This window comes from Galeopterus variegatus, unplaced genomic scaffold, assembly GCF_000696425.1.
Source record: "Galeopterus variegatus unplaced genomic scaffold, G_variegatus-3.0.2 Scaffold6894, whole genome shotgun sequence".
Classification (NCBI taxonomy): domain Eukaryota; kingdom Metazoa; phylum Chordata; class Mammalia; order Dermoptera; family Cynocephalidae; genus Galeopterus; species Galeopterus variegatus.
Window position 1 is genome coordinate 103,930 of NW_007733005.1, and position 16,053 is coordinate 119,982.

At 47.0% G+C, this 16,053-nt stretch overlaps 1 protein-coding gene across 1 annotated transcript in view; it reads left to right on the forward strand.

Moving 5' to 3' along the window:
• Positions 1 to 15,525, forward strand: part of LOC103606855 (KN motif and ankyrin repeat domain-containing protein 4-like) — a 31,671-nt gene extending 16,146 nt beyond the window's left edge. The window contains exons 6-9 of the mRNA XM_008591392.1: positions 954 to 1,173; positions 7,405 to 7,421; positions 9,336 to 9,536; positions 15,102 to 15,525. Of these exons, the coding sequence (XP_008589614.1) occupies positions 954 to 1,173; positions 7,405 to 7,421; positions 9,336 to 9,536; positions 15,102 to 15,206 (543 nt within the window). The 3' untranslated portion in view covers positions 15,207 to 15,525. The remainder of the gene's footprint in view (positions 1 to 953; positions 1,174 to 7,404; positions 7,422 to 9,335; positions 9,537 to 15,101) is intronic.
• The last annotated feature ends 528 nt before the right edge of the window (positions 15,526 to 16,053 follow it).

The following is a 16,053-nucleotide window of genomic DNA, read 5'->3' on the forward strand; positions in this document are numbered from 1 at the left end:
GTTCCATTTTAAACACTTAGGTCATGTCACACACAGAGTTAATGTCATTGGCCCTGGAACTGTTCTTGTTCATGTTTCCAGAGGAGCTGAATAACACGGAGAGTGGGATCCCACCATGGGTTGCTAAAGCATTTACTCTGAAGGTCCTAGCAAAGCTTAAAAGCCAAAAGTAATTCAAGCACACCTGTTTGGGTTTTATTTCAGGCAGAAACTGGGTATGTTGTTTGTCTTAGCTTTCAGCACACATTTTTTCCCACTAGTAAAATGTTGCAGCTTTTTAGCTATGCCTATTAAAAACATGCAAGAGTCCTGCTAGAGTCTGGGGCAAGGTCAGTATAGTCTGGCTGTGTGAGCACGGAAGGGAGAGTCTTTGCAATCATGTGCACACAGGGGGATGTGATCAAAACACAGTAGATTCAGAGTGTCTCCTAGTAAAGTGCTTTGTTCCTGGTTATTGTGTTGTCCTTCCAATCCTCCTCTCCACCTCACATGGGGGGTGATCACACAGGTACAAAGTATGGTGTGGCCTTCCCAGCCCCGCTAGCTCTGCGCGCTCCAGGATAAATCACTTGGAGAGCACGGGAGGAGAAGGCATGGAGGCAGAGGCATCCAGCACTGACCTTTCCTAGTGTAAGGTAGGAACCCTTGGTGGGGCATCCCCAGCCAGGGAGCCTCCTAGAATCAGAATCTTTTGGGGTTTCAGAAGCAGAGCTTGAACACCATCAGTCAAGAGTGGTTCCACGTCTCCAGCCGGAAGTCGTCCAGCCTGACCTTTCCTAGTGTAAGGTAGGAACCCTTGGTGGGGCATCCCCAGCCAGGGAGCCTCCTGGAATCAGAATCTTTTGGGGTTTCAGAAGCAGAGCTTGAACACCATCAGTCAAGAGTGGTTCCGCGTCTCCAGCCGGAAGTCGTCCAGTCCTGCTGTGGTGGCCCAGAATCTTTTGGGGTTTCAGAAGCAGAGCTTGAACACCATCAGTCAAGAGTGGTTCCACGTCTCCAGCCGGAAGTCGTCCAGCCCTGCTGTGGTGGCCGCCTACCTCCTCGGGGTCCAGCCTCACTCCCCACATTTCCTGAAGCTGCTTGTCAACTTGGCTGATCGCAACGGGAATACAGCCCTTCACTATAGCGTGTCCCACTCCAACTTTTCTGTCGTGAAGCTGCTGCTGGAGACAGGTCAGAAATGGTTGCATCTGGACAGTCTGGGTCCCTCTTTGACGGGCAATTCTTGTAACCACACTTCTTTCCAGAAAAGAAATTCTGCACTGTTCTGAGTTCCTCCTGTATCCCAGGAACTGGACTAGACCATCTTGCCTGTATTATATCATTTATTCTTCACAACAGTCCCACCATGTGGGTATTATTCTCATGTTGCAGTTGAGGAAACTGAGGCTCAAGAGTTATGAAACTTGCTCAGGTCGCAGTGCTGGTAGATGATAGAGTCAGATTTTGTATTCGGTCTAACTCCAGAGCTATACCATACTGCCTCTAGGGAAGGTCACGTTTCTCCAGTTATAAGATACTTTTTAAACAAAGATTATGGTTTTATTTGACCAACTTGAATCGATTGGATTTACTCATCCTTCATCAGATATTTACTGACTACATATGAGGTCCATACTAGCAACGACCTGGGATGCAAAGGTGAGCCAGGTGTGAGCCCTCTGCTTCCCAGGAGCTTACAGCCTAGTATTCAGGGTGGAACATGGTGATGGCTCATATAAAAGAGATACGGAATGTGATTTAGGGACTCAGAAGAGGTGAGATTATGTGCAGGCCAAGGAGCAGCAAAGGTGCACTGGGATGGGTGGGGTTCCAACAGGCAGAGTAATGTTCCTGGTGGGGAGAACAACATGGAGGTTGAAAAGGGAAAAGATGCCTGGAGACCAGAAGGCTTCTGGTTTGGATGGGATGTGAATTAAGGTTGGGAAGGTAAGTTGGAGCCATGACACTGAGGACCTTGAGTGCTGGGTTGAATGGTTTGGTTTGGTTTGGTGGTTGGCTGGTACTGGGGTGCAAACCCTTGACCTGGGTGTTAAAACACTGTGCTCTCAGGCTGAATAGTTTGAACTCTGTTTGGAAGGCACTGGGAAGTCAGTGCAGGTGTCTGTGTAGGAAGCACCGTAACCAGGGAGTTCTCTAAGAAGGGTAACCTGGGAGTAGGGGTAGGTTAGTGGAGGGAGCAGGGGAGGGGGTGGCAGGGCAGACAGGAGGCCATTGCAGGGGCTACAGAGAGGTAACGAGGGCTTGCAGCAGGTGAGAATGGTAGCAACAGAAGAGTGCAAAAGCCACTGGGGAGTTAGTGACCAACCAGATGCAAGGAGCTAGGAGGGTTGGCACCCTCTGCCAAGCTTGGACGGCTGAGAAGGTGATGCTTCAGAAGGAGGAGAAGGAGCAAGTGGGGGGGGGAAGCAGAGAGGATAATTCAGCTTTGGGGCAAATTTTGAGGTTCCAGTGGGTCATCCAGGTAGGAATGTACAGAAGGCTATTGAGAATTCCAGATCCAAAATTAAGAGGCCATAGAGCCTTGGGTGAGGCCAGCTAGAGCAGAGGCGGTGGAATCGTCTAGGGGAGGAATGTAGATGGAGAAAGGAAGGGGCTGGAGAGAGAAGCCCCTCTTGGTTATCCTTCACGTGGAGAAAGAGAGAGAGCGCGCCCGTGGAGGAGACCCAGGCAGAGTCGTGGGAGGACTACAGGAAACGGCAGGGTAGTGGCTGACAGGAGATGACAGCCAATGAAGAAGAAAATGGACGTCAGGAAGTTTGAATTCAGGATCCCACAGCTGTCTCCCCACTTGAGCCTTGTCTGTCCGGCTTAAATCCCTCTGTGGCTTCCCACCGCCCTTAGAATGAAAGGCGGCTTCCTCAGCCTGCCCGTCAGGATCCCGCCTGTCCTGGCTCCTGCCCGCCTTTGCCACCACCCACCTCTCCTCCGTCCCCGCACCCCAGCCATGCTGGCCTCAAGCTGACCAAGCTCATTCCCTCCTGGGACTTTTGTATTTTCTTTCTATCTGGTCTCTTTCTCCTGAAACTCTTCTTACGACTGGCTCCTCATTAGTCAAGTCACAGCCCAGATGTCACTTCCTCAGAAGTCTTCCTGGTGACTCTGTCTAAAGTGGCTGTTCCCCATCCATCTTTTTAGAGGAACACCCTGCTTCTGTCTTTAGATGATCTTTGCTTGTCATTTGTACTCAGTAGAATGTTAACTCTGTCAAAGGGGTTCTGGTCTGTCTCATTTCTGTCTGTATCCCCAGCTCCTAGACCAGTTCCTGGCTCACAGTAGATGTTGAGTGAAAATGTCTCTTCAATGAATGAGTGGTAGATGGCTCCTGGGAGCTAGGTTAAATTCCAGTGACCTTCCAATTCTCCAGAATTCTGTTAAGCAGCCTTGAGTCTCTTCGCCTGAACAGCATAGGTAACATACACAACGACAGCCTAAAGTCCTTTCTGATTCTTGCATCATTAGAAGAAGATTAAATTACAGTTCTAACATTGAGCTAATATTATTGATTTTAGTTCTTCATGGATTCATGGATACCATCAAAATGGTAGATCAACTGAGACAGGCACATAACTAAATGGAGCATGTCTCTGTGGGCTAGGTACATACACATATGTACTATCATATACAATCTTTGCAGAGATTGTAAAGCACATATTAAATGCATTTTCCAAGTAAGAAAATTGAGGCTTAGAGATGTCAGGTAATGTGGTCAAGGTCACAGAGCCAGTAAGTAGCTAAGCCAGAATTCAAACCAAGACCTATAACCCTCCCAAGCTGGGATTTTTCTACTGCCCCAATCTAGGTTTCAGGGGTACTGTGCACCTTTGGGAACATACATTATGTGCACAAAAAATCCAAAGACCAGTAACTTATAGCCATTGTCTTTAAGTAGTTCAGAGGCTTGTAGGCTGTTAGAAGTTCTAGGTGGGTCCAGGCCAGGACAGAGAGTGGACAATCTAAGATTTGGGTGTTATAAATATCGGTCGATGTTGTCTAAGAATCCAGTTGATACTCATCAAACTTGAAGTGGTTTAGAAGCTTTCCCCTTTAACTTACTGAAATAACTAAATAGCAGCATGCATGAAGGAGGAAGGGAGTTGGGGAGAACATGCTAAAAGTGCCATTCCCTTCTCTCATCTGTAGAAGGGTGTTGATGATGACAGATTTACACTCCCAAACCTGGGCTCCCTTTGGAGACAGTTGTGAAGCATCCAGAAAGCACATTACAAACTGTAAAGGGCTATAAAGAAGTGATTATTATTATTGAGAATAGAGCCAGCCCCTCTTCTGGGCCCCTGGGGAAGAATCAGACCTCATACTGAACTACGAGTCACATTTCTGAAGAGATGAAGAAGAACTGGTAACTTGAGGCTCATTTACGCATCTTAAAAAGCAAACATGAAATAGGAGATAAAAAAAATTTCAAGTTATTACTTTAAAAGGCAGTGCAGATACTCACTTCTTTATTAGGACAGAGTTATGAGGTGATGTGTGGAGACATTACTCAGCTTTAATTCCCTACCTGATCATGACAGTGGTCAAAGTGCCTTCAGGGAGAAAATTGCTGATAAATGAGCCAGACTGATTTTTCTGTATCTACTGGCATTCTGGAAGAACTAGGACACATTCCCGAAAAATTATTTGAAAAATTGTGGGGTAAAGGGAATATCAAACAAATGTTTTTTTCCACTTGTACAGAACTTATAAGTAGCTCTGACATTTTTTTCATAAACCAGATTTGTTACAATTAATACCTAAGTCTACAAGAATACCATTCTGGATGGTAACAGTTATAACAGTGAGTATTCACTATGTGGTAGGCACTGTTCTATGTGCTTCAAATATATTAACTCAATAAATTTCGTGATAACCCTAGGAGGTAGGTTCTGTTATTATCACCATTTTACAGGGGAGGAAGTGCGAAGAAAGGCTAAGTGGTGTAGTTTTATTATTGCCCAAAAGAGCCACACAAGGTTTTCAATGAGCAACAGTATAAAGACAGTTTGGTTTTCCACGCAACCCTGCCCTCGAGAGGGGGCATCGTTTATATAACAGTCTGTGTCCGACAGTCTCTTACCTCTCATTTGGTGGAGAGGGATATGAATGCATATCCCCAGGGCTACAGAGCAGAAATTTATCTTGAATTCTCATTTATATTTTAACTTTAAAATATGCAAGTTTTTCATTCTGTTGTGAAAGGCATATTCTTGTTTTAATATAAAACTTATGGAGTTTTTCCTCCCTCCATTTTTCAAGTGAGATGGTTGTTCCCAGAAGGTTTCCCATGTTTATCCTGTGGTGTTCTTCATGCCTGTCGGGCTCTTTTACCTGTCTGTAATCCTGCCGACTGGGCCAATTGTTGAGCTAGGGCTGGGTCTGGAGCTCACGGACCCCTCAAACCCATTCACAGACTGGGTCACAAACCCTTCACACTCCAGGCTGGGTCACCAGACCCCTCACACACAGGTCTATGAGCTAGGTAACCGGCAAACAGGTCCTTGGAAGCTGTAGGTTGGAGAGCATGGCTGTGCGTGGCAGATGCCCGGAGGCACTAGCCAGCCGAGCTGCAGCGCTGTGCGTGCACACTAACTTCACCCCCCCCCACACACAATTTGCTTACAAAGAATAAGCTGCACCACCCCCAACCAGGCCTAAGGTGGGGGCCCCGATCAAACTATTCTATTTTCCCAAGACCTATGAAAAACACAATTGTGACTACATCTTGATACATTTCTGTGATTATTTCCTTAGGATATATGTGTGGAAGGTTCATTATGAGGTTAAAGAGAGGCATTTTGGTGGTAGCTTTGAAACAAATGGCCAAGGTGCCCTCCATGAAGTCCATTCTGAGTATGCTCTCACCCCCCATGTATGACAGTACTATACCTGGTCATTTGACCACCCAGCTTCCTTATAATGGGCTCCAACTACGTGACCTCCAGTGTTAGGAAATTCATGCTGTACCAAAGTAGCCCATTTGTAACAGCTCCAATAACTTTTTAAACTGAGCATAATCTGGATACTTGAGCCTTTCATAGAATGATTAAGTAGAAGTTGTTTGGGGTTCAGGCCAAGAAAGATCTTACAGACAGCAAAGTATACCAGGCAACTCAGAGGGTTGGGATGTCTCCATTCAGCTTCTAGGCTCCTGTACCTAAGAACATAGGGTGGGAGTGTGGTCCTTACCCATTCGGGCTTTGAGTTAGACCAGGCTCCACATGGAACAATGGGGACTCCTCAAAAGGTCCCTTGCCCATCTTTGACCATACAGGAATGAGTAGAATGCATTTAACTCTCCTTTCCTCCAAGAATGGTCATAGATAGGAGCGTATCTGTCAAGAACTGTGAAGAGTCTGAGATTTTACCCTGCCTTAAAGCCAACAAGTTAGCCTGCTACAGTTTCATGTATGCTGGTAGAGACAAAGGACAGTGTGTTGCACACAGCAGTTGCAGTAGCCACAGCAGCAGCATTGCACAATTCCCAGTTCCTACAGGGCAGTGGGGAGGGCCAGATACCTAAGCATGGAGTGGGCTGGGTTACAGGAGAGGAACCCTGAGCTTAGGGAACCATAATCTTTTATAGTAGACTGTAAGCAAGCCTGCCTTTTTCTCAGAAAGAGATGCTATCTTGGCTGGCTGGCTAGCTCATTTGGTTAGAGCATGGTGTTAGTAACACCAGGGTTAAGAGTTCAGATCCCTGAACTAGGCAGCCACTGCCCCCCCCACAAAAAAAAGAGAAAAGAAAAAGAGAGAGACAATATTTCTATCTTCCGAGGCAGTTCACTGTACAAATGTCCTTAAAAAGATAGTCTAGAACAAAAGGGCTGATTCTTGTGTGCTTCACTCACAAGACGTGCAAAAGTGCAAGACACCCATGGGAATTGACTCCCAACAATATGTCTACCTCCACTGTCCCCACCTCCCCAGACTGATCGCAGACAGCAGCCTAACCTGATGGCACAGGCACTTTGCACACTTTATCTAATAGTAATCCTACCGATGGCAAGAAGCAGATATTTGTAGATAAGTTTCTGGTTTTCAGAGTATTTTCACCCACCCACCTACAACTCCTATTCCATAGGACTCAACTCAGCTGTTTCCATTTTAAATACTATGTTTTCCATAAACATGTTACTTTTTCTTCTAAATTGGCCCTTTTGCAAGAGAGGATGCTCACCAATGATCAAAATCAAGCCCTTCTTTTTACAGAAGAGAAACTGATGCCTTAGTAGGGAAGGGGCTCATCCCCAGTCACCAGAAAAGAGGTGGGAATTCACAGCTGCAGCTTCTCCTTTCAGCTCCCCCGGGGGCCTTTAGGTGTGAGGAGAGGTGGAGGTACCAGGTGTAACAAGAACGAGGTGGGGGTCTCCTAGGGATAAGCAGCTTATTTCTCTGTATCTCCAGGGTCAGTGCAGTGCCTGGTATGTTGTAGCACTCTGTAAGTGATCACTGAATTAAATTGTATTGAGCTGGACCAGGAGGAAGGTGAGGAAGGAAGGAGCCTTGAGTCAGGCAGAGGAGACTTAAGGACAATCTGCACGTATCCTCTGGTTCTAATAACAGTCGGAGAGAGGGGTCTGGATGGAAACCTCATGGTCTAGTTATTCCAGTAAACAGCTATTACCTTGGAGCTGAGGAAAAGTAAACAGGCTTCTCTGGAAATGAGGAAACAGGACATCTAATAACATGTACCATGTACTGAGCACCTACAACGTGTTGAGCACTTGTCATACCCTGTTGCTAACCCTCACGGTGGTGATAATAGCTGACACCCAGCACTTGCTCAGCCCTTGGGTCTCATCACAACCCCTTGAGGCAGGTACTGCTGTTAATCATTCCCATTTTACCAAATCAGGAGAAGCCACAGCTTGATTAGCCCCCAGTCACACAGGTAATAAGTGGCAGAGGTAGGATTTTTCTGATTCCAAACCCCCTTTATTTTCTCAAGGCCCCAGTATCTGGGCAGGGAAGCAAAATCCACCAGTGACTGCAGATTGGAGTTTTAATTAGTCAACACATCAGCAAACAGATCCTTAGCACTTTTAGGTGTAAGATGCTGCATTCAGAGCTACAGGGGACCTGAAGGGAGAGAGAACATAATCCTTGCCTTATTCTTGCAACCCTGTAAAGCCTGGTGCCTCATCATTGGGACAAGCCTGACCATCAGCAAACAGATCCTTAGCACTTTTAGGTGTAAGATGCTGCATTCAGAGCTACAGGGGATCTGAAGGGAGAGAGAACATAATCCTTTGCCTTATTCTTGCAACCCTGCAAAGCCTGGTGCCTCATCATTGGGACAAGCCTGACCTTGTGGGAATCCAGGAGAATCATGAGGGCAAAATATAATAAAGTCATATGAGACGACTATAGGAAAACAGGGATGTATGAGGGGTCCTCAAAAAGTTCATGGAAAGATTCATACTATCTTTTAGTTTTATTTTTCCATGTACTTTTTGAAGTCCCTTTGTATATGGTATATATAAGAAAATCTATGGAAAGGAGAAATGATGGCCAATTTGTAATCATAAAAATTACTATCATACATTACTATATTTACATTGTTTACCTCATTTGGTTCCCACAAAAGCCCTGTGAGGTACACAGGGCAGATCATTATTATATTGAAAAAGCAAGATTCAGGGAAGACAAGCGACATGGCCAGGGTAAATGGTAGTACACAGCAGAACTAGAGCTTAGACTTGCTTTCTGACTCTGATCCATTGCTACCTCAGCCAGTGATTACAGGATGTCAGATTATTGTCAGTGGCTACAGACTATAAATGACCACAGGGACATGCAAACAGAGATCTTGTTGAGACAAGAGGGTTCTGGGTATCTTTAAACTGAAAATACCAGAGGTACTGAGCAGGCCAAGACTTCCTGGAGAAAGTCAGGCTGGGGCGGGCAGTAAGAAGTCCTGGTGCTGAAGCATTCAACCTTCATCTGTTCCATCAATCAACAGTTATCAGCACGTGCTTGGTGTTAGGCATGGGAGAGACAGACAAAAAAGACTAGTCCCTGCCATCAACAATTTCACAGTCCATGAGAAAGAGAGAGATTGACAAGTTGCAATGCCAAGTGCTAAGTGCTGTGTTATGAATCCCATGCCTGGGGAGTTAGCAAAGGCTTTAGAGAGGATGTAGCATTTGACCAGTGCCTGGGAAGAGCAGAAGTTTGCCAGGCAGAGAAGGATGCATCCCATACCAAGGGTGGAAGGAGATTCAGAGCAATGGTCATTTTGTTGAGAAGCCTTCACTGAGCACACCCGGGCTGGAGAGGGGGCCCTTCTCCATTGGCGGCAGCAACCTCATCACATCCTGTGGCTCTGTGTGCAGGGAGGCCAGACTGCGCTGATGCTGGGAGTCAGCCACGACCGGGAGGACATGGTCCAAGCGCTACTGAGCTGCCAGGCAGATGTCAACCTGCAGGACCACGATGGATCGTCGGCCCTCATGCTGGCCTGTCACCATGGCAATGCCGACCTGGTACGGCTGCTCCTGGCACACCCGGCCTGCGACAGCAGCCTGATTGACAAGGTGAGCTGTATAGGCAATTAACAAGTAGGTGTTTAACTTCCAGTCCTGAGAAGTGCCTTGCCAGTCAGCAGAATTCAAGGAACTATATGACAGTAACAATGAAATCAACCTCATAAGGCTGCTGTGCGATTTAAATGAGAGATACGTGGTAAATGCTTGGAGCCTTACAGCTGGTAAACCCACAAACCCAGCCTTTGACAACATCATCCTGGGGGAATGTGCCCAGGCCTGGCTTAGCCCCAAGCCTCATCTGGTCATGACAGCAATAGCGGCATATGGGCTTTGAGACCACAGCTTGGACTGGAAAGCTCTACCGTCCAGTGGGGACCCTGGAAAGCCAGATCAAGGAACCAACTGTACAGAGTCATCTTTGTAGTCATTAAACCGGAAATATGTCTCTGACATTGATGCACTTTATGGAGTGGCCCATTTGATTAAGCCAGCCTCCTTGAAATTGCATTTCCAGACTCAGGCCTCTTTAATATCTTCCTTATAAGGTGATGAAAATGATGATGATGATGATAATGATAACTAACATGTATCAAGGGCTAATCTGGCTTACTGCCAGATACCCTACTGAGCATTTACCCTGGACCATCTCATGCAAATCCCACAACAACCTTGTGAGGTTGACTCTTGCTGCCACCACTTTGCTCAAGGAAATGGAGAAACCAAATGGTTAGGTGACATACCCAAGATCACACAGCTAGTGGAACCCAGTGCCATCAAATTCCTGAGTCCATACTCAACTGTCCCATCATTGTCCTTGTCACACTGAAGTGTCCATGCCTCTGGCTCCCAGCTGAATCCCCACACCCATGTATCAGTGAATGAATTGGCAATTGAGTGAATGAACCCCTAAACTTTGGAGGCAGATCAGCAGTAAGAGTTCCTGCTCCTGATCATTACAGTCAGTGATATTTCTGGAGTACTCATGGGAACTAAGCTTTTTCATGTACTACCTCTAATCTTCTGAATAACCCAGTGAGGGTAGGTACTGTGATCCCCGTATCTTACTGATAAGGAAACGGAGGCCCAGAGACATTATGTAGCTGTCCTTAGATTACAAGCTGCTGGTTCTCAGAGCAGGAATTCAAGCCTAGGTCTGACTTCAACATCCTTAATGTTGGCACTATAATGCTTTAAATAGACATCTTTATACTTCTTCAACATCCACCATTCAAAGAGAATAAAAGCCTGGAGAAGGGAAGAAAGTCTGCTTGCTGCTCAGGGACAGCACCTCTTACTGGGCCATGCCTAAACTACCTGAGATTGATTCATCAGTGATTAGACCTGCTGAGCGCCTCAAGTCACACCTAGACAGCAGACATCTGGTCCAGTGTCTCTAGGTCCCATAACCCCAGCTTCACCCCAAAGCCATTTCTGACATCATTAGAGAGCACAGACATTCTTATAGTAACAGGGGTGGGCTGTGGAAATCAGAGCCTCCTTTTCCAAACATTATGCAGTCAGACAAAGGATCTGTGTTTATGAGCTCCCTGCTGGGTTGCCCTGGGGGAGGAGGCAGCCCTTAACTTGGAACAGGCCTGTACATCAAAGGTCCATGGCCCTCTTAGGAGTGACCACTGCTGTTGCCTGGAAGAGGCCTGAGAGGGGAGGCCTGTGGGACAGGCAGGACATGGGCTTGGGAAGTCCCTGGTTAGCCGGGATAATCAGGCAGTGAATCTGAGAGCTCCCCTGGGCACTCTGGAGGCCTGTCACAAGAAAGAGAGAGCTAAGAGGCTGCTTTCTGTGGGTAAAGGAACAGCCATGCGGGGAGGGATCTGTTGCATTTTGGACAACCCAATTAGGATTGTTAGAAGCGTGGATTTAAAATGAAATGCTCGTGAGTTTGAATCTGGATTCAGTGACTGTGTGCCTTCAGGCAGGTCACCTAGCCACTCTGAGCCTCTGTATGCTCATCTGTAAAGTGGGAATAGCAATGGACTGTACCTAAATACTGTAATGTTTAGAAAGACCACATCTGACATCTGGGAGGTACACAGTTGATGGTAACCATTGTCATTATCATGACGAGAGCTAAAACAAAACAACCACCACATCAATGAGTAGGGACCTCGGCATTCACAGGCAGTATCTGGAGAGAGTAGGGAGAATTAGGGGAGCCAATCAGACCATACTCGGTTTAAGGTCAACATACTTGATTTAGTCCAGTGGTTCTCAGTCAGAGGATGGTTTTGCCCTCCAGAGGAGATTTGACAATGTCTGGAGACATTTTTATTTGTCACAAGTGGGGAAGGAAGTGTTCCTGGCACCTACTGAGTAGAGGTCAGAGATGCTGCTAAACATCCTACAATGCACAGAACAGCAAAGAATTAAGAATTATCTGGCCCAAAATGTCAACAGTGCTGCCATTGAGAAACCTTGGTTTAGGCGAATTCTGGAAGAGCCAGGCCTGAGCACCAGGCTGACTGCAGTTCAGAGCAGGGCTCCAAGCCTAGAAGGGAGGGAGTGGAGTGCTACACAGGACATGGGCAGAAATCTATCATAGCGGAAGGCAGAGTGTGTTTGGGAAATCCCAGCCAGCACAGGTGCCCAGGGAGTGTGGGCAGCAGACCCACAGGCAAGGCGAGTCTGGGCCCCACCATGCCCAAGCTCGTGCTGCCTGACTGGCTCAGGGTTGGCTCAGGGTTCACACCCAAATTTCCCAAGGGTGACTTGGGTGAGCACAGTGTCTACATTCACAGGGTGAGAAATTTCCATGGGAGGAGGGGACTATTGAGGGAGGGACCCTAGCCAGTACCAAGGCTTGTGTACCTGGCGCTTTGCATTTAAGGGGAAAGTCCAGCCCTGTCATAATCCCCATGCCATTTCAATACTCATCTTTCCTCTGGAGGCTTAGATGTTAACAAGCAGGGAATATTTGGGAATTCCCTTGGAAGACTGAGAGAGAATTCATGTCCTGAAATTGGTTTTTGCCATCAGCATTTAAAGTTTGATATAAATACAGAACTCCCAGAAGAGCCGACAAGGCATGTTCTCTAGGTGTAGAAGGCAATTCCAGGAAATCAGCCACCCAGCCCCTTCAGGGCCACTGGTGTGACAGTGCAGGGAGTTAGTGGTAAGGGCTGAGCACTGGGCCCCAGAGGCACATTCTTTGAAGGGCTTGTTTTGGTGGCTTCTTCAAAGTACCCATCAAATTGAAAACTCCTTGAAGATAGAGGTTATGTCTTGCTCATCTTTGCCTGGAACATAGAGAGTTAGTGATGAGGTCTCGTCATATTAAAAGACACCCCCCAACACATGCATGCACATGCACAGAGGTGCCGGCTCCCTGAGCCCCTCCATCTCCTCAGGTCGCAGAGTCTGGGTCTCCATAGCCAGGCCTGCAGTGCTGCTGAGCATGGACTCGCCACACCTGGCCCCCACTGGAGCCCCCTGCCATGGCTTATCCCCAGGGTCCTGGAAGAGGCCTCTGAGGGACACTCGCCCTCCCCAGGTGGTCTTTCTGGCCACACTTCCTGAGCTGAATGGGGCCACCACTCTCCGTTCTGCAATTGAGGAGCCCTGTTAAAAGGTGCATGTCCATGGGTGGCTCCTTCCCGTAGTGACAGTAATCCTCCCTCTTCATGTTTGCACAGGGCCTGAGCATTGACAGGGCACAGTGGATGGAGTGCAGCATGCAGGAGCACAGGGTCTTCTTATGGGGCTTTTACAGGACTCCCCTGTTTAAAATCTTTGATTTGTTCCAGTATTTTCCAATCTAAGAAAATACCCATGAGGACTCAGGTTGCCCAGGCTCTTCACCAGCTTGAAGTGAATGTCCTGATGCCATCGGGCAGCATGCACTCTTTCAAAAATGCTTGCTGAGTGCCAGCCAAATGCAGCTGTGAACAGGGAGATTGTCTGCCTTGTGGAGACCGAGATTTACCAAATAACCCCACACATACCAATGTGTCAAGGGTGGCAAAAGAAAAATCCAGGGAGTCATGAAGCCTTTCCAGGGAAAGAACTTCATATGCATTGTGAAGGCCCTGTGCCGCCCTTCAGGGTCCCACTGAAAGGCCCCTTCCTTCCTCTGCTTGCCCCTCAACATCCCTGCCCCAGCCCATCCCCCTGCACACAGTGCCCTCCTCTCCCAGGAGCTGTCTCTGTTCCTCTCTACCGACTCCCTTAGCTTTTTGCCGAGCGTGTGTGTGGGCCCTGGTGGCAGCTGGATTCCATCCTGGTGCACAGGGAAAAGCCTGAAGACTTTTAAGCTGGGTGTTAACACTTCCCACCAGCTTGTGTGAAAGAATCGTCCACACTTCAGAAAGTGATTCTGTATGTATACAGTAGAGAATGTCTAGTGGGGTCTTGGGTGTCCCCTAGCCATCAAACCCATTTCTGTAGCAAAATGTAAAAACATTCACACTGAGTAGGCTAAATAAAGATCACAGATAGACTCAGCTTGGGTTTTACATTCAAATAAGTTACCAAAAAAGTGTGGTTTTCGGAGCTGTTTAGACTTCAGAATCCTGGATATGGATTGTGCCCACTCATAAGAGACGGTGGCTGCCCTCATGGAGCTCAGCATCCACCAAGTCACCTTGGCCTTTCCCTTCAGTGCTCTGTAGAGAATGAACCGTGTCACCTTACTGGAGCCCTTCTGGGTGCTCCTCCTCTGGACAGTGAGACGGTCAGCTTCCTGCACTGCCGGGGCAGTGTGAAAAATGCCAGGGCATCATGCATCAGGCTGAAAATGTGCACGTCCTTCGATGCTGTGAGCCCACTTCTAAGAGTCAGTCCTTGGGAACCGAATAAAAACAGGAAAATGCTTTTTGCACTAAGTTTATGATGGTGGAGACTTGGAAACAACGTTAAGTCTCCAATAGAAGGGAAATGGTTAATAAATTATGGAATGTTATATAGCCAAAACCAAAAATCATACCTTATGATGACCGTATAAGAACAGGGGAAAGTCTTATAGCAAACCACGGTAAGTTAAAAGTAGAAGCAGATCCAAAATTTATATACACTATTATTCCTCTACTTAAAAACCCACAAATTTGCATAGGAGAAAAGACTGGAGGGAAACACACCAAAATGCTACCTTTCATTTAGGTCCATGTAGTAGAATAGAAAGAGTTATTCTCTTCTGTTTTCCAGTTTTTTAAAAGCAAACCACGGTAAGTTAAAAGTAGAAGCAGATCCAAAATTTATATACACTATTATTCCTCTCCTTAAAAACCCACAAATTTGCGTAGGAGAAAAGATTGGAGGGAAACACACCAAAATGCTACCTTTCATTTAGGTCCATGTAGTAGAATAGAAAGAGTTATTCTCTTCTGTTTTCCAGTTTTTTAAAGAAGTGTTAAAAACCAAATGACCCTTCTTTATTTGCATTGGCACAGATTTACCAGGAGTGAGTGCTGTTTCTGTGGAAGGGGCCCTGTTTCTCATGAACCTCGCGCCATTTGAATCTCTTCCTCTCTGAGGGTCTCTGGATGCTTGGACTAGACTCCTGCACTCCAGGCATATGCCCTACTCCCAGCTCGCCCTTCCCCTTTGGGGCGGGAGGCAGACAGGATAAAATTTGTTTCTCTTTTTCTTTTCCCTCTGTAGGCTGGCCGCACAGCTTTGTCCATCGTTCTGCAGTCACCCACCCATGTGGAAATTGCAGGGCTTCTGCGGGCCCACGCGGAGCAGGGCAGGTCCCTGGGGATGTAGGGGCTGTGGAAGAACTGGCAGCCGGGAACAAAAGACTCCTTCTCTGGACTCCTCCTTCACCCTTAGAGAGGGCAGAGGTCATGGCCAGAGGGCCGCCCCTCCAGAGAAGAAACTATGTCAAATATGCACATACATTCCTGTTGTGTAATTCTGCTCAGTAGGATGCTTTGTAGTTTTTGCCTTAGGCCAAGCCCCCAAACTACGCGGACTTCAGAGCAGGGTGCAGGGTGCAAGGTGTGGGGTGCATTGGTGTCGTCCAAAAATCCCAAACATCTTCAGCCTTGAATTCCTTGTGACCCTCCCCTTTGTTGCACTGTGTGACAAGCAGGCAGGCAGGAGCACATTCGCACAATTAGAAAAGCAATACTTTTTACGTGGAATTTTAAAGTACAGTCCTTTTTTAAAAAACTCAAGTATATATAAATATGTTCCACTGAATATGCATGTCTAGAGAGGATGGGAGGGGACTTAAGCAGGCACCCTGTAAACCATTCTCTAGAAGACACGAGGAGAATCACCGCACACACAGGAGAAACTGCACAAGCCCCATTTGGGGCCTTTGTGTAGATGGGGTTGTCAGAGAAATCTTAAATTCAGACAAGGTATGAGGAAGCGTTTTGGCATCAACACCAGATATAAGTCTTGACTATTTTCTGAGTCATCAAGTTACTCCAATTTGGTCTGGGGAAATTGGAATTAATCAGAAAATCCAGTCCAACGAAGCATGCCACAGAGTCCAGTTATATCAGCTATTGTGAACCTGTGAAAGAAACACACGAATCAGAGCAAGCTTCCTCCTGGGAATGGGCTGTTGTCATCCAGAATCCACCACGCTTCCTCCATAGCC